We start from the raw sequence: 22,630 nt of genomic DNA, 5'->3' as shown, positions 1-22,630 counted from the left end.
CATTGTCAGAATGAATAGGATAGCCACAGACCTATAATACTCAAAGCTTATTAAATTAGTAACTATTTCTTCATCTTTGTTGACTGGGTAGATAGAACCCATCAGTAGTTTAATTGGATGCTTTTGTTTTTTCATTCATAGCTGCTGATAACTTTCTCCCTAACTAACCTGAGGAAGTGGTAAAAGTCAAACTTTTTCCTGTCTGAGGTCATAGTTGGTGCTGTCTGTAATATCTAATTATGGTCACTAGATCCTTGCATCTTGATGATTTCCCCACCCTCCTTCGCTCCCCACTTGGCTTGACTTCCTGTCTTTTATCAGCTGCAATCTATCAAGACCCCATAATGCGCTAAGTGCAGAGAGAACAAATCCAAGTGTTCTACCTCACAATTTAAGGAAGGCAGGGGGCTAGTTTTTGTTTTAAGATAAAAATCTTTTTAACAAAACACAAACTCCCCAAAACTTCCTTTAAACCAAACATCATTGTCACACGCTCACAAGTTCTTATTACTTACACAGCCAGATGACTCAAGATTGCTAAATTTCTATTCATAAGGACTTTGCTGGCCCCAAATCAACATTCAGGCCCTCCCTCATCTTCCTTCTCTCTCCCCTGGGAGACTGATGTTTGGAGTGCTAGCTGCAACACGTTTTAATAGAATGAAGACGATGTGTGTTTGTTGCCTGAACTGTTTGTTTTGGGATTTTATAAAGCCTCCCCCAATGTCTTCCTTCTTAAAATTTATTTTTTGAGGCCGGGAAAGAGGGGGTCAGAATCTTTTTTGGCCTCCAAGTCTTCCAAGTTAGAAATATATTCTAGAATTGGTAACCTAGAAGCGGCAATCTAGAATTGCTAGGTCTAGAATATATTTACCGATTCTAGAATATTGGCAATTCTAGATTACTAATATATTCTAGAATTGGTAATATATTCTGGAATTCCATTGCTATTTACTATGGAACTGGGTATTCATATCAGAAATCACCTACATCTACATTCCCGTCAGTCACTCAGTGTGACACAGGGGTGAAGGAAAACAGTACAAGCCCTGCCTTGGTCGGGGGGCTTACAGTTGACGCTTCTGCCTTTGCACTTGACTCCCCTAAAGAACGGGCCCACCCTTCCCTTTGGATCTTTAACTTAACAGCCTCCTTGGCAAAACTGGGAAAAGAAAATAAAAGTCACCCTCAAACCTGAGTACGTCCCCGAGGCCTTTCCATTCCCCCGACCCAGAGGCAGTGGTGGTGGCACCCCCTCCCCCCAGGTCCTCGCTCTTTCACACGCGTTCGTGGCAAGGAGAAAACCGGTCATAATCGACGTGATCCAGAACCTTTCCTTTGGGTGGCCTCCCCACAGCGCGAGACGGAGTCCCCAGGCGGCCCGCTCCCAGCCCTGCCTGTTCGAGGCCCTCGGCCGGCTGGGTCCGGGAGCTCTCGGGCGGGGCGGGCAGGGAATGGGGAGGCGCGCGGGGGCAGCCGGGAGGGGGCGCCGCGAGGGCGCGAGCGGGGCTCGGAGGCCCGCGGAGGACGCGGACTCTGAACCCGGGAGCCGAAGTCCCCCGGGGGTCCCGCGCTCGGGGTCCTTGGCGAAGAGGGGAGGCGGGGCGGAAGCGGCGGGAGGGGCGGTGAGGGCGGGGCGGGTGGCGGTTCCGCGCCGCGGCTCTTTCTCCCGAACGCTGGGAACTCGGGGCTGAGAACTTCTCCCCGCCTGCGCCCTGCGAGCGCCGGCGACCCCCGGCTCCTGCACCTCGTTCCCGGCCCGCCCCCGCCCCGCCTCCGGCCGCGTTGCCCCCGCTGTCGGCCGCCGGCCGCGCTGCTCTCGGTTACAAAGGAGGGAAAATGAGCCGGGCGGCGGCGGCGCGGCGCGGGGCCACCGCGGCGGCGGCGATGGCGGCCGCCCCCGGCACCACGTAGAACGCCCCCGCCCGCCCAGCAGCGGCCCAGGCCGGAGCAAAGCCTGAGGCTCGCCACTCGCCTCCCGAGCCCAGCGCGTCGCCTCCTGGCCGGAGGAGGAGGTGGAAGAGGAGGAGGAGGAGGAGGCGCCGCCTTCTCCTTGCCGCGCGCCCTCGCTGTTGTCTGCGCTCCGCTCTGGACCAGTTTGGGGAAGTTGCCGGAGCCCCGTGTCGCCCAGATGTGCGACCTCATTGAGCCGCAGCCGGCCGAGAAGATCGGCAAGATGAAGAAGTTGCGGAGAACTTTGTCGGAGAGTTTCAGCCGCATCGGTGAGTGGCGCGCTGCCCCGGGCACCCGGCCGGACGCCCCCGGCGCCTGCTCCTCCGCCCCGCGCTTCTGGCATCACCAAAGCGGCGACCACCCGGGGCTGGTGTAGAGTGCGCTGCGTGCGGACGGTGGAGGGAACAGTACCCGGACCTGGGGGTAGGGCGACAATGGGAAGGGGAGACACCCCTCTCCTTCAGGATTTAGGGGTTCATTTGTGGATGATCTTAAAGCCCACAATTTGAGTTCCCTCCCCTCACCACTAGCGCTCGGCTTTTGCGCCTGCGGTGGACAGGCGATGGGACGCCCAGGGCCCCGCTGTGCACGGGGCTGCGCGGCCGCCTGGGTCACTTGTTTTTTTTTTTTTTTTTTTCCGCGCAGGCTTCGCTCTGGGTGTTTAGTCAATAATTTAGCTTTGGAAATTGGTGAAACGTTGAGCTGTGCCTTCGTATTGTTTAACACATCCAACCTAAAGGGAAGTGGGACAGATACCTTGGGACCTTTTGTTCGGTACTTCGGGTCCTCGAAAGCGAGATTTGGCTGCTCTGTCCCGAGCTCTCTGAAATCTTTCCATTGCAGCAAATAAATGCGCTCAGTGAACTTGTCTGAACATTTAGGAATAAGTCCCCCGAACTTCTTACATTTACTACGTCTCCGGGGCTATTGTCTTTAAACCAACCAACCAACCAACTGATTCACAAATAAAAACCGACTGAGAAATGTTTAGGACATTTAAGAATAAATCCATGTCACAAGCTATATAACAGGGTGGCAGCACTATTATTTGGAGTGGGTTTGTTAGCTTTTTAGGGTGGGCCATAGAAAACCCCTTTTAACCTTAAGACGGCAGCTGCCTCCTCTAACATTAGAACTTTCATTTATGCAGGTAACTGTTTTCAGCAAGAAAATCCTGCAAGCACTAAAAATAACCCTTCGGATTCCCTAAGAAGCCTTCTAGCCTTTGTTTCACTTGTTTAACATGTCATCCATGTTAATGAAGGTGTTAATGGAAATTAAGCATAAGGTGCTTAATTCCTTAAAATAAACCTCGGGGGTGCATACGAGTATTGGAGTCATTCATCCATCCATTCCTGTAAAAAAATCATTATATAAGTGCACTGTAAAATATGCAAACTTTCTTCAAGTAAGAGAAAATATGGATCAAATTTTAGCCTAGTTTTCTTTGTTGTGATTTAAAATTTTCTATTGGTATACAGAATCTTTCCCAAAATGACTGTAAAGTTATGGTGTGAAACCAACATTTAATCCTGATTTTACTTATTGGATGGATTGGATATTTGCAGTTTCACTCTCACAAGTTAGGGATGCTTTTGAAGAGTTCCTACATGCAAATGAAGTTTGAAGCCAAGAAGAGTGTGAGAGAGCAAGGTGTTCAGTTGGTGTGCATTTTTAAGAAGGATGTTCAACCTGGGACCCAAAGCATCACAGAGGCGGGTTCTGGAGTCCATTAAGCCCTGTTCTAAAACACATTAACTGTATATTTACTAATGCTAATGACTCTGTTGGAGCCCTTCCAGTTTTGTGTTAAATAATTCATTGCAGTTGAATCTCAGTAAGAAACCAAGGACATTAATATAAAAATTCCTTATGTTTAAGCAATTTTAAGGTTTTGATCAACAATCAGTAAAATTTGGATTAACTACAATGCTGGCAAATGGGGTATTACAGTTAATTGGATTTTCTAGCTTACTGAGATTTAGTGATGTGAAACTCCTTTTGATTCCAACACTTGTTAAAATGTCTTCTAAGATCTAATAGATTTTATTTCCTCCTTTCAGGAACAGTATAGTGCAGTGAGCATAACTGATTATTTCTTGTATTGATGGAAGGTCATGATTCTGAAAAGCAAGTCACACTCTGGAATACTGTAAAAGGAGATAAAGAGGTTATGTGGTTACGATTGTATGTCAAACCCAAGACATACATGTGAAATGGGATTACAGAAAATCAATCTTTGTTATCTGTGTATTTTCTTTTTTTATTTTTTTTATTTTTTTTTTAATGTTTTATTTATTTCTAGGAGAGAGACAGTGTGAGCAGGGGAGGGTCAGAGAGAGAGGGAGTCACAGACTGAAACAGGCTCCAGGCTCTGAGCTGGCAGTCAGCACAGAGCCTGATGCGGGGCTCGAACCCACGAACTGCGAGATCATGACCTAAGCGAAAGTCGGACGCTTAACCGACTAAGCCACCCAGGCGCCCCATCTGTGTATTTTCTTAATGTTTTATTTGCAACATCAAAAAGCAATAATATGAATTTGATTATGTGAAGATTGTAAGGTGCTCGAGACTATGGGATGGAGGTTGTACTTTGGGATTATGGGGGTGCACAGATTAAGGGTGTGGGCTGAGTCAGACCACTGGAGATTTCCCATCCTGCCATGTGTAGCTGTGTGACCTTGGACAGGTCCCTCAACTTGTGAGCTTCAGGCTTTAGAAAAAAAGAATTAATATTTACTTATTTTTGAGACTGACAGGGACAGAGTGTGAATGGGGGAGGGGCAGAGAGAGATGGAGACACAGAATCTAAAGCAGGCTTCCGGCGCTGAGCTGTCAGCATAGAGCCTGACGTGGGGCTCAAACCCACAAACTGTGAGATCATGGCCTGAGCTGAAGTCGGACGCTTAACCGACTGAGCTGCCCAGGTGCCCCTAAGCTTCAGTTTTTCATGTGGAACTCAGTTTTGTTATTGGCACTTAGTGAAATAATGCATATGATGTCTTGTGCGGTATGTAGTGTAGACTCAGTAGATGTTCATAATATGTTATTATCATTATTGGTGATTACATCATATTGACATAATTGATTTTCTAGGTGGGAAGCAAGAGAAGGGCAGAAGTGGCTACTGACTTCACAGTATGAAAACAGGATGGATTTTGGAGTTAGTCTGGTCTGGATTTGAACTCTGTTTTCCCAGGTTGCTGTGTGCCTTGGTTAACTAGCAGAATATCCCTAAACCTCAGAGTCCACATGTACAAAATTTCTTAGGGTTGTTGTGAAGATTAAATCAGATAGAATACATAAAATATCTAGTGCAATATCTGTTACATGTGAAGATGAATAATGGGGGCTGTAATTATTCCTTCCAGTTTTCCTGTGTATCTGCCTCCCTCCTTTCTTCATTGGTACTTCATGAGGAGATCAAAGAGTGGTTTATTCTTGTTGAGTAATCCAGCATCTCTGTATATGCATTCCCTTTAACTGATCTATGATGGCTTTTGAAATAAACACACTGACTTCATTTTGCTTTTTTAGTATGATTCAAGAGTGTAGCTTGTTATATACAGTATCATTTAGTCATGAGAAGTTAATCACCTATAGAAAATGAGCACAACTTTTGAAAGTATGTAATATTCAGTTTATTATTAATAATAATCCTGACTATATAAAAGTGGCAACACTGATGTTTAATTCATCTACACATAAATGATCATACCAGCTTTGTCCACCCTGAATACAGCTGATCTGAGATTACTGTATTATATAAGGTCTAATAAAACACATTGACTTTCAAGCCATAGCACTCTAATTTATGTCATCTGCCAGGGAGTGACTGCAACATAGTTACGGCTCTTTTACAAGATGGGTGTAATTGAATTTCAAAGTTATCCACTGATTTCAGTGGGGAGTATTTATGGTTTTCTGCTAAATAATGTCAGTGTGTTCACTTACTTAGGAATTACTCTTGTTGCCCCACGTGTTTTTTTTTTTTTTTTAATTTTGGTTAACATAAAGAGAAATGGGAACTTAGTTGTTAAAAAGTTTATATTAAAATTCTTTTCCTCTTTTCTTTCCTTGTTTTTATTTTTGAAAGATAGCCAACGAGGAGGAATGCTTTCTGTAATATCTGGTACAAGATTAGGCAAACTCATTTCTTCTTATTCATTTGAATGCATTTCCTCACACTTGTTTGGATTAACTCATAGAGAAAGGTAGTTTATACTCTGTGATATTTGAGATGAAGCCCTTGTAAACCATTTCTTTAAAAGATGTAGTTTGTGGGAGAACTGAATGAAAGGAAGAGGCTATGGTTACACTGAATTTTGGGGTTTGTTACTTTGTGCTATCTGTGTGTAATGTAGAGTCCAGCTGTCATTTGATAAGTCCCTTCTTAAGGTTAAAGATTCAGACACAAAATTTAAATATAGTACCATGCCTTTTCCCAATATAGTTTCAAAAGATTTTAATTTGAAAACTATGAAATGGAATATATATCTGTGATCCTTTCATGATAGAAAATAGTGCCTTGTTTTCATATGCCAAAACTTTAGTGTGCCTCAAAAGATAAGAGACTATCTTTGGGCCTTTGAGGTAGAAATCATTAAGTCAAATAATTATTAAGTACCTCCTATGTGCTAGATACTGTGCTGACATTCAGTTTCAGCGGCCATTGTTACCAGTCCTCAAGGACTTTTAAGAGAAGACAAGCCAATGAAAGGGCATTGACAATATAGAGTGACAAATTTTACTAAGAAGATTAGCACAATTTGCTGTTGGAGAATGTAGGAGGGGCACCACTTTGGTCTTGGTGAGATCATGGAGAGCTTTCTAGAGGAAGCAGTGTTTGAGCAGGAACTAAAGAGAATATCTGATTATCTCAAATGACTCAATATATACATACCTTGTTGTTAACTCATAAAAGTGTAATACGCTTGCTATTCTGTGATATCTTTGAAGACAGTTGTGAGTTTACATTTATATGAATAATTAATGACAATCAGGGAATGTAATCAATAATGAGATGTGTGTGCTTCTTTAGGTCAGAGTTTATTCATCAATGACCTGATAAATATTTGGCAGAGACATATTTAATTGGCCTTTGTTGTTACTGTTAACTGCTGTTCAGGGCAAGGCTTCCATATTTATAAGAAACTATACAAAGTGTCAATCCACCAGTGAAGGGTTACAATGAAGCCATAGATTTTTTTGGTCTTAAAATGTTCTCCTCTAAGATATCTTGGGCTTGAGAATATAGTGCATGGGAGAGAATCTAGCTTTTCTGCTCCTTATATCTTAGAAAACACACCTGCAATTTCCTCTTCTATTTCTTTAATTTCTTTCTACCTCCAGACCCCACCCCTTTATCCAGAATGCTGAAGGAATTTGCAGGACTTAGGGGCAAGAAAGAAATAGTCCAGTTGGAATGTCAATGACATTTTAGTTTCCTGCTTTCTTCATCTCTCAGCCTTGAGAGTCTTCATTCTGTGTTTGCAGTTACCCAAGGGATAGTATCAACTGTAGTTCTTACTGGATGCTTTGCTTAAGGAAACCCATGACTAAATATCCAGAACTTTTATCATGCCCAAAGTAAAGAAAATATAGAAAGTTTGTACTGTGATTTATAAGCTTGATGCTTTAGCTTTGCATTTTGCATGACAGCCACATAATTTTTCATTAAGTTTTGTTAAATGAGTTAGGTATATGTCCGTACAATGATTGACTTTGTATTTGAAATCAATGAGCTAATCATTTCTTATTAGAAAATTTTTCTTAGATGGAACAACTTGTCTATATTTATGTAGGTCACTAATATTTTATCTTGGAATCACTACTCAAGTATATTAATTAGAAGATATGCCTTAGGTTTGAGGGAGTGAGGATGGGAGTTTAGTAACATTGTTGGCTGATATTTAAAGAAAACCTAGATTAGAAATTTTACATTCTGAGTTAAAATGAAGTCATTAACAGTCATAGAGGCTCATAACTTTCTATCAAAATAGCTTATTTTAGAGTTAATATAGGTTAAAGCAAATACATAATAAAATGTGTGTAAGTAATTAAATGCAAGATAAGCCATTTGAGATTGGGACAAAGGACTGTCTTTTTATTTTTCATTCAGAAGTAGTTGTCCTCTAATAAAGACAGTAGAGAAATTTGGTACAGATCAGCTTCTTAGGTAAAAAGGAAAACTAAGAACTAAACTTTCAGAAATATTTTATTTCCCTCAATCTACCCTCACCCCCCCCTTAACTCACCACAACAACTACATACTTCCTGATGTTTAAAAGGACAAGTCTATGATATGAAACAGAAAATATCCTTTTCAAGATTGTTACATTATATATAATATAAGCTCTGATATGGTAGCCTCCGTTTAAGCATATGACTTCTGTCAGAGATTAATTGCCAACATAATTTGTTTTCCATTGCTTCTGTCATAACATAACTTTACAAGTAAGAGCTACACAAGTGCTACTGTCCTGACTAGAACTGTTTGGTATAGACCATAAACACCTATGCACAATTCTATAAATTGGAAACATTTCTCCAGCTAGTGGTTTCAGCTAAATTAGCTCCTTTGTAGGAAACATTCTAAGTAATTGTAGGATTTAAAGAACTATGGTGTTTGCCAACATGCATGAAACACTTCTCTTTCTCCTTAGAGTAATAGAATGCCATTTTGAAGCCATGCATATTTAAATAAGTTTTAAGCATTTGCTAACTCCCATACAACACTCTGAATGCATTTTTTCCTTTGGTGATACTTCGTTATAAAATTGATCATGTTGAAATGTTTGAATTATGTCTCTGCAGTGCTTAGTTTAACATGCTTAGTCTTTCATTACCGTTTTTAAACTTCTCTCAGTATGGGAATCTCATTCAGGGCAGTGTGCAGAGTGGGCGTCATCTTGACAATTGGTTCCGGAGGACCACACACCATGCATCAGGACATATAGAAAAACCTGAAGTTGAAGGAAATTTCTTTAAGATTGCTTTTTGATTCTTTCATACTTTTCATTAAAACGTTTTCCTACTAAAGAAGAGATGGGGAAAGATATGCATACTTCTTTTCCATACTTGGGAGGATAGTCCATTTACATATTTATGAAAGTGCCTTACAAAGAAGCATGCTGTGCAATTCTCTGTCTCATTTGTAGTTTTCCTATTTGTATCATAACATTGTTATTCAGGTTGGGGTACAGTTTTACTTTCTGAAATTAAGACACCATACTGCTTTGTTTTCTTTGTTTTCTAGAACTTAGTCTCCTTGAGATGTTTCACAATAACTTCTTCCTTTCCCTTTTTATTTTATAGCTTTGAAGAAAGACGACACCACTTTTGATGAGGTAGGTTAAATTTCTTTATCATATGTTGGATGTATTTAATTACTGCCGGGTACGCTTAATAGGTGCCAACTTCATACTTCAGAAACAAAAAAACATGCCTTAAAAAAGGAGATGACATCTCTGTAGTTATTATATTATTTTTCAACTTTAAGTAATTATTTGAATGAGTTTTGGTGGTGGTCAACAGAAATATGTCTTTTTAAATTAACAAAAGATACCCCAAGGCCTTTGTGTTATTGCCCCCTTCATGGTGGTAGTGCTGGCAAAGCACATTGTGAGGTGTGTGCTTAGGGCGAGTCCAGAGTAGTTGGTAAGTTGGGCACCCCGGCTCCCTGCAGCTCTCCACTGAGTCAATGTGATGGGATGTTGACGCCACATATTGTCTGTCAGACTCCCAAAGGAGGAGCTGACTTTCCTGTTCTAGTTTTCCTATCCTTTGTGTATCAGATCTGTCTTTACCTACTTGATACAAAGTAGCAAAAAAAGCCTGTTCTAAGAGGGCAGGGGGTCCATATGTAATTAATAGCATTCTGTATGTGATTTTTAAATTGTACTCTTTCCCAAGTTTTTCGTAGTATCAGAGAGGGACTCACCAGAGAGAGTGTGTTTACAAAATATTCTCAAGAGTGCTATAGAGTGATGTGTTTCATTGTCACCATCTAAAGCCACAGTAATTGATCTGTGTTGTCAACTGGGCCATGTTGTGTGTGTGTAGTGGGTCTATATATGAACACAGAAGTATATACACAGTGTGCTTATCCTGCAGCCTAATGAAGCAATGATTAGTTTGGTTGTGGTTGTTTGATTTAACAGTTGCAGTTTCTGTGAAATATGCTACCTGTCCTCCCTCTGCAGTACTGCTTCAGAAAAGTGAGGACATTTGTGCTCATGGAAATCCCCTCGGCTATGTGGTTGGCTGTGGTGCAGGGCAGGACCACTCGGAGAACCTGCTCCAGATTGGGATTTCTGGATGGAGCCAGTGACATTTGGCTCTCACGGTCTGCCTCTTTGTCTGTTGCACCTGTTCTTTTTTCCTGGGGCCCAGCTCTACAAAGCCACATGTCTCTGGACTACAAAACAACTTTCCCTCCTAGCGTTCCTGAAACATCCTGTAAAACTTAATTATTCTAGACCTGAAGCAATAGAGAAATATTTCCTTCCCCATCTATACTAGGCAATAATGATGTTCTCCAAACCTGTATTTCTGGAATTTCTACAGTATTATGGAGATGTTTTTAGGGGAGTATTTTCTTCTCAGAAGAAATCACTGTGAGAATACTGGGTACCTTTTCTCTTTTTTTTAAAGAAAAGTCTCCCCTCTAATTATGGAGGTAATTTATACTTACATAAAAGAAAAAAATAAGGAAAAGGAGAAAAATCTCCCAATCCTATTACCTAGCTACAACCACTGTTGAATGTGCTTGCTTCTTTCCCTATGTTTAGAAACAAAAAACGTAAGCCATATATTATATGCTACCTTTTTTCTTTTAACTCAAAATGTGTATTTTACCATGTTTTTACAGATGACTCCTAATTGTTATTAGGAATTTGAAAAACCTCCTGTTTAGTTTAAATGCGATTGTTAATAATTGTATGTTATTTGTCATGTGGTTGTGAGATTAGCTTTCCAAAAAATCTGAGGCTGGAGCCTAGATGAAAGTTGAGGATATGTATATCAAGGCGGTAACTACCCACCCTCCTTTACCTGGAAACCTTTGCACAAAGGTCTGGATTTTCTAATTTGGGGCAAAATTACTTTACGCTTAAATTATGCTTTTACAAAGCATCTTCCTTCCTCTTATAAAAGATTGGTCAAAAAACTCAAATTAGTAAGTCACAGAATGGTACACCTGGAAGAGATGTTGGAAATCATGTGACCAACTTCATCATTTCAGGATGAAGAAATTGAGATCCAGAGGGGTCCAGGAATTTCCAGTTAATTACAGGAAGTACTGGGTCAGGCTTCTGGGAGATGGTAGTAGTAAAGGCATGCCTAGGTGTAAACCCTAACTCAACTACCCTTTCAGGGGCAATTGACTTACTTTTTCCAAACGTTTAATAAGTTAGAGATGCTTATCTCTCTCCTAAGAGTGCTGTGAAGATTAAATAAGTTAAGTATATGAAGGTTTCAGAATAGTGATGGGCACACAGTAAATGTTTCATAGTTGGTATTCTCATTGCCCTTGTCTTTGTCATCATCATCATCATCATCATCCTTTTCTTCACTGATGCTCTCATCATGACATCACCTTCTGTATTTGGAAGGGCTACAAGGAGGAAGGAAAGATTTAGTTTGAAATTAAGAATTAGGGCTATGAGGAGAGTTACTTTCAGATATTCCTCCACAATACCATATGAGTCTTCATGTGATGATTTACATATTAAAACTGTGAAAATATTGTTTGAAACCCACAAGTTTTAAGATTCCATGAGAGGATGACTACATTCAGCTTTGTAATTCCTTGTGTGTCTTGTACATGGTAAGCATTCAGTAAATATCTGTTGAAGGTGAGTAAATATCTATTGCCAATAAGGAGAGAGAATGTTGGACCGAGTGTCAGACAATGTGGATTCTCCTTTGCCAGTTTCTAGCCATTGAATTTTCTCATTTGTAAAGCCAGTCAGAGGATCATCTTCAAGTTGCTTTTTGTCTTTAAAATTTTTTAAATATTTACTCATTCTTGAGAGACAGAGCGCATGTGCGCAAGTGCGTGTGCAGGTGGGGGTGGGGCAGAGGAGACAGAATCTAAAGCAGGCTCCAGGCTCTGAGCTGTCCACACAGAGCTGTACATGGGGCTCAAACCATGAGATCGTGACCTGAACAGATGTCGGATGCTTAACTCACTGAGCCACTCAGGCAGCCCATCTATCTTTAAATGTAATATAAAATCCTACATTACAGTCAACGTGCACTTACAGTTTTACAAAGATCCCAGAAAGGAGCACTGCATTTGTGAGCAAATACACAGGAAGTCACCAAGTTCTTCTATGATCATTTTCAGACTACAGTGTTAGAAGTTTTCTTGAACTCCCTTTCCTTTGGCAGTTGGGGGAGTTCTGTGTTGGAATTTAGTTAAGATTCGAGTCTTGAAACCTGGGTACTGGGTCACCTTTTTAGATATACATCAAGGTGTGGCATCTCTCTTCCTACTCAGTATTTATGAAGTAGAGGGCTCCTTACCTCAAGTAGTGGCCTCCTCCAGAATGCCTGGAACTGGAGTTTAGTTGCTATTCTCTGATTCCTAGAGTATTTCTCTAGGGTGTGTGTAAATGTTTGACCTTGAACAGAGGAGAAAAAGATGTGGACCTATTTGAAAGACTTATTATTCTTTCATTCTTCAATAGGCTGAAATGCCATGACTGCAGATTTTTTTTTTTTTTTCCCTGAGAGAGAAAGAGAGAGACAGCGTGAGCAGGGGAGGGTCAGAGAGAGAGGGAAACACAGAATCTGAAACAGGCTCGGGGCTCTGAGGTAGCTGTCAGCACAGAGCCTGATATGGGGCTCGAACCCATGAACTGTGAGATCATGACCTGAGCCGAAGTCGGATGCTTAACCAACTGAGCCACCCAGGTGCCCCAGCAGATTTTTTTTTTTTTTAATAAGCATCCTGGAATTATATTCATGAATGGTGTGCTAATGCTTGTTGTAGAGAGAGAATGAGACACTTTGGAAGTTAAGTACTGAGGGATGTTTACAGTAGGTAATTTTGTTGGAATAGGAAATTTTGTTGAAGCCCATCATATTTGGAGAGATGATCATTTTGCCCTTCATTCATTGTATGTTGGGGCCTTGATTAAAATATGAAGCATTTTTGTTCTGTAGGTTTAATCTGTATCTTTGATGTGGATAGACTAACCATTTATAAGGATAGCCTTATATCTTTATATATATAAAGCTGCAGATCTTTCTAAATTCTTTCTCATCTTTTTGTCCCCAGTAGATGTCTTAGGCCGTGTCTCCTGGGTAGCCTCATTTTCCCTGTGCCAGTGAGTAATAGCTATACTATGACTTCAGGGAAGTTTTGAATATTATTTTTTTAACTAGTAATTTGTTTCAAAATGATATCTAAAATATAAACGATCAGAAAATACAGTTAATCTCCCCCAGTGTAAAAGTACTATGTATAAGTCCTTTTGAACTTTGGAAGGAAAAAGTTATAAGTAAGTATAAATATGTGTGCATAGAAAGGGTTGGAAATGTCTAAAGCCACAGCAATTCGTGAATTGTTCTCATGTGTAAATTATAAAGGTTAAATTGTGTAGTTTTAGTTATGCTTCATGCCTCTGTTATTTTAGCTCAAATGAGTTGCCAGAACAAAGTGTTGACTATGCTTGGCTCTTTAGTAAGAAATAAAAAAATTCTAGTGGTAGAAATAAACCTTTGAAATGCGAAGTGATTTGTTTGTTTATCATATATAATCCAGATAATTAAGCACTTTTTTGGGGGAGGGGAATTGGTCATTTACGAGTTTCCTAATTTTCTGTGCTTTGGTTGGTCAGTTGTTTCATGTTTGTGAAGTAGAAAGGGCTGCCAACACATATTTTGGCATTTTCCAGCTATTTTATGTTTGTATCCTGAGGAAACGTGTACAAAGTGTATAAAATGTCTTAAATTTTTACGTCTGATCGGTAACTTCCTTAGGTACATTTTTATAGGTTAACTTGCATCCTCTCTGCTTAATATAGTAATTTTGTGACATAGATGGGGGTCATATGCATTGACCTCTGCTTCTAGCCCATTCCCCCGTTTGTTATTTTGTATAAAGATATAACTAATACTGGAGATGTAAACACAGCAGTGATTTTTCTTAGAATCAGATGCTGGGGATCAAGTACAAATATGATTTGGGGATACTCCTGGTTGTTATTTTTCCATGCATTGAGGGTGGTGGGAGCTGTTGCAATTTTCTTCTCCACCTAACTACCATCATGGTCCGAGGTCCCTGTGTCTGTGTGAATAATGTATACATTGTATACAGCTGTCTAGCTTCGGACTTTCCTGACTTCCTCACCTAACTATTAAATCCCAGTAACCACGATTCTTTGTTAGCTTCCTCCCTCCTGCTGCACTTCTTCTGTGTCTTCTTTGCAGGACTCCCTGTTTCTAGACCACCCCTTCTCAGCCAACCCTATCCCATTCTTCCAGCCCACAACCCATCCCCCTCCTGTTTCCTCCTCTGTTCACTCACGGTACATCAGTCCCTTGCCAGTATCCTCAGTGGCTGTATCCCTTTGTGTTTTGCTTGTAATCTGCTCCGCCAGCCCTCGATTTTGACCTGGCATCTTTTCCCCCTCTGCCCACCAGCTGCCAAGAGCTGCTTGAGGAAACCACTCTGTAAATAAATTTATCATTTCTGGCCTTAGCTAGAACCCAAGGCAACTGTGCACAGTTTTGCCCTGTGTGGCTGGCCTGTTTCCTGCTGAAACCTTTCCATTTCCCTCAGTTCTTCTAGCTACCCTCCTGCACCCCTCCTTCCTTTTGTAGATGACTTTCTCTCTGTGTTAGTTTGCTAGAGTTGTCATAGAAAAGTCCCACAGACTGGGTGGCTTGAACAACAGAAGTGTATTGTCTCATAGTTCTGAAGACCAGAAATGTGCAATCAAAGTGTGGGCAAAGTTGGTTCCTTTCAAAGGCTGTTCCTGAGGGAAGGATATGTTCTAGGCCTCTCCCTTTAGTTTGTAGATGGTCTTCTCCTTGTGTCTTCACATCACCTTTTCTTAATGAGTGTCTATGTTTCTGACTTTTCCCTTTTAATAAGGACATTGGCCTTTTTGAGTTAGGGGCCCACCCCACTCCAGCATGACCTCATTTTAATTTCAGTAATTACATCTGCGCTGACCCTGTTTCCTAATAAGATCCCATTTGGAGATCGAGGGTGGGGGGGGTGTTTAAGAAAAATTTTTGTTGTACACAATCCAAAACTTATAACACCCTCCAACTTACTACAACACTTAATATTATTAGGTGTCAGCCCCTTCCCTGTGCGTGTACCTTCATTTGCTCCAATTTTACTTCCTTTTTTCTAGCTTCAGAGAATGTGACTGTTCTCCTATTCTAGGTTAGTTCCTTCTCCTTTCTTCTTCATTCCTTTCCCTACCTTCCCTCCAAAACCTGTGCAATCAATTCTTTCTTTCCTTATCTACTCATTCTTTCTTATTCTGCTCTTCCTTCATACAGGTGTTTTGCCCTAGGCTCTGTGCTCAGTTAAGCCTTCTCCCTCTCTTCTGTGCTAATGGAAGCCCTCTGTCCACTGTGATTATTTTTTTCATGCTCTCCTTGAGCAGTATGTCTATTTTTTCTTTTTGACTATTCCCTTATTATACTGACATGAGTGTGGCTGACCCTGCTTTCTCTTCTGAACCCTGTACCCAGATATGCAGCTGCTCATTTGATGTTTCTGCCCCTTTATCTCCTAGTCATCTCAGTCTCTGCACATACCAAGTACTCCTCAGCCTGTGCCTTTTCCCTTTGTTATTGTAGTGATTTTCCAAGGCAGAAGCAACCTGACACTATCCTAAGCTTCCCCTCAAGCCCCTCATGCTGGCATTGGTTTGGTCCTCAATGCCTGCTGCCATTTCCCTTCCCACTGATGAAGCAGGCCCACACTTCAGCTTCATCCTCTCTTGCCTGGACGTGCAGTCATCTTACTGGCTTCCCTGCCTACAACTTGCCTCCTGTTCCAACAGAATGACAGATCTGAAATACAAATCATGCTTTTCTCTTGCTTAATACTTTAAAGCTCCCTGTTAGCTGTAGGTTCAAGTCCAGACTTAACTTGGCCTTCAAGGACTTCCATGATCTGTCTCTTGCCCACCTTCCCACCCTCATCAGTCATCTCTGATTTTCTTGCCTTCATTATCATTCCAGCTGCCACCGTATCAGTTCAGGACTTTATCACTGTTACCTTTTTTATCCTAATAATCTCTTAATTGGTCTCACTTTTCCATCTCTCACTCTTCTGCTCCAGCCTTCCTCATATTTCTTTCTTGTCATGTTTTCTTATTCAAAGATTTGTGCAGGAAATGGTTGTTGATGTCTGTTTTATTAGGCTCTGCATATGCTCTGACCTGAACTCTCAATCTCATCAGTCTTACAGAATTTAATCCCACTGACAAGCATATCTTGACTGGCTCCTATCATCTCACAGTATTGGGTCTAGGCACAAATTCAACCTCACTCTCTTTATAGTAAGATTTATTATTACTTTATATCCTGTTTTATTTTCACCATGGTCATGTCTGACATCCCTGGGTGACATGAACCTGTCCCATGCAAAAAGTCTAGAAATATACAGACTTTTCTCAGGTTATGCCAGTAATCTGATACGTAGTTGTTTTTCAAATGCAACATTTGAAAAAGAACCATCTGAAAAAGAACCTCACTTCCTCCTTTATTCTATCATTGGAATTTAATTGAGATTTTTGAGTTCTTAAAACTTTCTGTGCTTTAGTTTTTCCTTTCTATAAATGTTTGATCACATTTACGGTCTCCCTAATTATGGTACACATAATTACAGTAATTATGTCTAGTCCCAGACAGTGGCTAGAATGTCTGGGTAGTCGTGTAAAAATTCAGAGAGGAAGTACATGTCACAAAATGTAAAATGTATGACATTTGGGAGAATTAGTCACTTCCATATTCTTAATTCCCAAAAGACAGAATGTTACAGAAGTTGAAAGCATGAGTAGGGTTTCTCTTAGTGAGCATTCTGCCTCCTGATGGCAGACCCATTAACTGGTAGGAAGTCTCTCCTTGAAGGGCGGTTGGTGTTCCCTTATGGGGTGTGCTTTGACTTGCACATTTGAATTCATTTGTAGAAAGCTGGCTTTTGGTGTAGGGAGTTTTTAAAAATTAAAAAAAAAAATACAACCTAAGTACTTATGATATTCTTCAAGAACAAAATGGGCCCAGCTACAGGGAATCTGTTATACTCACTTTCCTTCTGACTGAAATTTGAACCACTCATTTATAATCTACAAATCCTTGGGGTGCCTGGGTGGCTCAGTCAGTTAAGTGTTAGACTTCGGCTCAGGTCATGATCTCACAGTTAGTGGGTTTGAGTCCCTTATCAGGCTCTGTGCGGACAGCTCAGAGCCTGGATCCTGTTTCGGATTCTGTGTTTCCCTCTCTCTCTGCTCCTCTCCCGCTTACACTCAGTCTTTCAAAAATAAATAAACATTACATTTAAAAAATATATATATAATCTACAAATCCTTAAATGTCTTGGTTGCATTTTAGATGGCCTCTTAATTTAGGCAAAATAATAATAATTGAAATCAGCTAAACCAAGGGGTCAAGGTTTTCAGAGGACTGGAATCATGTGGAGTGTGCTGACCTCTAGATCAATGTGACAGACTTACCTTCATTAAATTTTTTATATTCTAAAACACACTTAACTCTTCTTATTCTCTGTGTCATAAAATTTACAAAAGGTTTAATTACAAAAAATTGGAACCAACAAATTGCTCTCCATTTTGCCAGCTCGATTCCTCCAGGATGCACCAATGTCAGGTTTCTTGAAGGAGCTCTCTCACTGTGTAAAGATAATAATTGAAGAAATATTCAGTTTTTCCTTCTGAACCTATTTTAGTTATAGTTATATAAAGTTGGTTCTGGTTATTCTTTCAAATTATTGTTTAGTTTTTAAGTTTTCTTTTTTTTTCTTTTCTCTCTCTCTCTCCCTCCTTTCTCTCCCCCCCATCCCTTTCTTTTCTTTTTTTTAAGCATATGAGTCTGGGGATTTTCTTTAAGTTATTTTTTCATATGATCTAAAAATATGGTAGTAGTCTGTACTACAGTGTCTTGGGCAACATTATGTACTTAATTTTTAAATGATGTGATTAATAGTTTTGTGTGTGTGTGTGTGTGTGTATGTAAATCTTTCTAAATAGCTACTCTAAATTCTAAATTTCATATTAAGTGTTATAGGCATGGGTAAGGAAGATGTAGGCAAAACATTTTTAAGGCTTTTATGACTAAAGTAAAAAAAAATTTTAGCATATAATTGTATACTCAGTCTAAATTATGTCAGATAGAGTACTTATTTGACTTTTCACTGATACACATTTTTCTTAGCTGACAAATCAGACTTGTGAATATTAAAAGAGACTTGGAATTGAAGAGAGCCTTGGAGTCTTGGAGTGACCATTTCCATGTACTTATTTGTGTTTTCTCATTCTAAGGATACTCTTCATGTGAGATGTCTGTAAAGTGTGATGTCTAGAAGGTATCTACATGTTCAGTGTATGGGAATCAGCATTCTACTCTAGCTGACCGCAACATGTTGCAATTCTGTGTTCTTATCAGCTGAAATGTCAAAGTAAGCAAACAGTTTCCTTTAAAAAAAAATGTAGAACAGATTGATGTCATCCTCTCAATTGTTTTTTTTTTTTTTTTTTTTTTGATGTATTTTCTTGAGTGGGAAAGAAAGGGGCTGCGAGTTGCAACTAGAGCGCCAGGAATTCATCATATTCCAGAGTTTGCCCATGGGAATGTGCCATGTTACCCATGATGCTTGTCTTGGTGGATACAAATTAGTCTGTTCCTCTAGATTGTTTCATGCCTTAAAGCTGAGCTATGACTATGAGTTACTTCAGAGCATTAGTTGTTCTATTTTAAAGGATTTTCAAAAAAAGAAGATTGTACCGGCTCTATAGAACAGTGATGAGTGTGGATTGTGAATTTCTAAAAGCTTCCTAAAGATTTCAGTGCACTTTCCTTACCCAAATCACACGCTTTGAGACAACTGCTGTTGCAGTTACCCAGGGTTATTTTTTGAGAGTATATCATTTCCCACAGGTGTGTTAAGATGATGACAATAATTGAGAGCCACTTTTCTGAAATATCTATTATTGAACTATTAGAAGGGAGTTGAAGATGGACCTTGGTGTAGTCACATGCAATCTGAATTTTTTTAAAGAGCTCTTGGTTTTAGATCATGCATCCAGACTTTTGGCTCAGAAAATATAGTCTTGGTTCTACAATTGTGTATTTTTTTAATATTTCAATATTCTAGATATTTTAGCTAAAAGAAAACTAAGACAGGAATCAAGCATTTTTTAACGAGGAAGGGGCTAACATTTTCTGTAACATTTCTGTAACAGAAAAATGAATAAGAAGTTGCAGTTATTTTTTTTCAACTTTAATGAAAATTTCATTAATTAAAAAATTAAAGATAAAGAAGAGATAAGATTGAGATAAAATTGAGTGTTAGTAATAGTCATTCAAGGCATGAGTTACATTTTCTGTGTTGTAGGAGTTCATTTATTTAAATCCTTTTTAGTTGTGTAGTTCTCTTTACGTTGTCTTCAAATGAAATGATGGAGAATGATCTGCAGTGCTTGATTCTCTACTTGTAAAAGAGAGACTATTTAATTTTATAAATGAGCATCCTTGGGTCATTAGATATTGGGGTTCAGGTGTGCCAGAGGCTTGGTAACATATGGCCTGTCCCTTGATGCCCCAATTGAGCTCAGAACTTCCCCCAAGAGGTTTGCATTACTTTATCTAAACAATGTGCTATATGTGCAACATAAAAGGTGCTTTAGTCACAAAAGGAAGAAATAAATATATACTTTGCAAGATATGGTGGTTTGCCTTTACGTTAATTTCTCTACAGTTACTAGAACGTGAAAATCTTAAAGCTTATATTAATGAAATTAATTGGATGACCATCACTTTGGGTGATTCGGTTTTAGTAGCTACAATATTTCCTTTATTTTCCTTATATTTTCTTATATATACATTTTGCTCCCTTTGTAGTTTTTTTAAGGCGATATGGGCATATTGAACTCACCTTAGATTTTTTCAGCTTCAGGATATTTCCTTTGTATCGTGGTTATATATTTTTCACTGAATAATTTTAATACTTGCTATAAGAAAATAATTATGCTCATTGCAGACAATTTCTTAAATATTAAAAAGCATAAAATAAAACTTACAGTGTTGAATGAAAATAACCATTGTATATAGAGTATGATTTCAGCTTTGTGAAATATACATATTCCTGTATGGAGGAAACATCTGAAAAAAGAAAATACAACAAAAAGGTAATATGGAAATAGAGGTTTATTGAAGTTGTGACTTGCTCAAAGCTCCTCATCTAAACATGGGTTTAATCCATGATTGCAACCCAGTCTCTCTGACTCTAGTGTGTACTTAGCATTTTACTGGGTTGCTTTCCAGGAGAAGGGAGAAACAATACACAGGCACTCTGGGTGTGGTATGTGGCTTATAGATGGGGAAGGAACCCAAAGTTCTTACAAAGATGCAACTGATGTTTGGTAGTAATTCTAACAGATGAATGATTTTCCTAGTAAGGAATAAAAGCATGTAAACTTAAAAGGTTCCTGCAGTAGATCTGTGTCATTTTTGAGCTATGTCACACTGATTTTGGAAACTGAGGTCTAGGAAGATTAAATAAGTTGCTGAAGAGAAATATTGTTAGTGTGAGATCAGGATCTCTTATCTGAATTATTTGTTGCATTTTTGCTTTTAGTTTCAAGGTTATGTTAAAACTGCGCTTGTATTTCCATTTTTTTAAAAAAATGTTTTATTTATTTCTAGGAGAGAGAGACAGCATGAACAGGGGAGGGTCAGAGAGAGAGGGAGTCACAGACTGAAACAGGCTCCAGGCTCCGAGCTGGCAGTCAGCACAGAGCCCGACGCGGGGCTCGAACCCACGAACCGCGAGATCATGACCCAAGTGAAAGTCGGACGCTTAACCGACTAAGCCACCCAGGCACCCCTGTATTTCCATTTTTATCTGGATTTGGGGAGGGGGATTGGATGGAATTATTTGAGATATAAATATACTTGATCATTTTGGTAGTAATAGTTTAATACAGCTTTCCAGCTAGATATTCGGGCTCTATAGACACTTTAGTCTATGAAAGAGTGATGATTGGATGAGGTACTATGGATCACCAGCTTGTCTGTAGATTGGTTCCAGCCGGGAGGCATTATGAGCTCGATGCTGGTATGTGTTTTAACTAGCACATTCAGAAAACAGTGTCAGATCTTCTAATGGGTATAAAATTGCCTTCTTGAACAGGGTAAGTAGTTAATATTAAGCAGAAAATGTCAGATGATAAACTCAATTCTTTTTCTTCAAATCCTGATTATATACATGCTTGTGCAGGTGAAGCAACTCTTGCTTTATTTGTATTTCATATTGTGACAACCAGTCTTTGTGAAGATTGAAGACATAGCTGAAAAAGCCAGCTATTTTTAATATTTACATCTTAGCCAGAGAAAGAAAGATTTTAAGTGGGCAGAGAGAGAGATTGAATACTTTGAATTCCTTTTTATTGGTAACCTGAGAGCTGAGAACAGAAACAGACCCATTTTTTCTTTCTTTTTTCCTATACTTCTAACATCACTGGGGATTTTTCCTTCTTTCCTTCCCCACCCCCCGCCTGAGATTGCCTGGTCTTGGTCAGGACAGTTAGCTCCATCTTGTCTAAAGCAAATAGTTCAGCCACCAAGCAACCATGCTTCTTTCTCCCTGAGCCCTTTGGTAGCCTGGGCAGTGGGTCCAGGCTGTCGGTGACCTTTTGGCCGCTTGTGCCATCCTTCCCAGCTGTGACAGGCACTATTGTTTTTCTGGTTCATGACTGGTGAATGCGGGCAAGGGAAGAAGAGCAAAGCAACAGGCAGAGATGCTGATGTTGGATAGTGATTGGCCTCAGCTCTACAATTACCCGGATTATGACCCCCACTGCATTTCGTGGACTAGTTCTGGCACATGTATCGTTTGATTTACATGGTCTTCTTTATTTACTGCCAATTGAATAGGGAAGACTTGAGGGCAGACACATATAAAGTAATTTTAGATTCTTCTCTGACACATTGGGCTCAGAAGTAGGAGAATTTGTGCCTTTTTATTGTTTTCTTTTTCTTTTTGATGAGAAGGATCAGGGAAGTGAAAATATCAAGAGCAGAATCAGTTTGCCAGTCACCAAGCTCATTAAAGTTAATATTTACTTTAAAAATGAATGTATTTGCCAGCCCTTCCTGCCGTCTGTTTGGGGAGCATTTAACTTCCATGGGAGAGCCTCTGTCTAATTTCCACTTCCACCTGGGCATTTCGTCTCTGAGGCCAGTGGCAGGTATGATACGCTGCCGATCTTGGTTGTAACACCTATTTTTTTTTTTTTATTTCTAAATACATTTATTTTGAGAGTAAAGGAAGGTAAAAAAATGAAGCTGTCAGGTTTTTCCCTGTTTCTCTGTGTTTACTGCTCAATCTTGTTAAACTTACTTTTTTAGTAACTCAGCTGACACTTTTGGAGATTTATGAAAACTGGAAATTTGATTGAAATGTAGA

General features: G+C 39.8%; 1 protein-coding gene across 2 annotated transcripts in view; it reads left to right on the top strand.

Moving 5' to 3' along the window:
* Positions 1-2,065: 2,065 nt before the first annotated feature.
* The window catches only part of CDK14 (cyclin dependent kinase 14), a 562,594-nt gene continuing 542,029 nt past the window's right edge, over positions 2,066-22,630 (top strand). For both annotated transcript variants that reach the window (XM_039250036.1, XM_039250037.1), the window contains exons 1-2: positions 2,066-2,222; positions 9,271-9,302. In XM_039250036.1, the coding sequence (XP_039105967.1) occupies positions 2,132-2,222; positions 9,271-9,302 (123 nt within the window). In that variant the 5' untranslated portion in view covers positions 2,066-2,131. The remainder of the gene's footprint in view (positions 2,223-9,270; positions 9,303-22,630) is intronic.

This window comes from Hyaena hyaena, unplaced genomic scaffold (genome assembly GCF_003009895.1).
Source record: "Hyaena hyaena isolate Hyena2069 unplaced genomic scaffold, ASM300989v1 scaffold_357, whole genome shotgun sequence".
Lineage (NCBI taxonomy): Eukaryota > Metazoa > Chordata > Mammalia > Carnivora > Hyaenidae > Hyaena > Hyaena hyaena.
The sequence above is the reverse complement of the archived record's forward strand: the minus strand, read 5'-3'. Positions and strand labels throughout refer to the sequence as shown.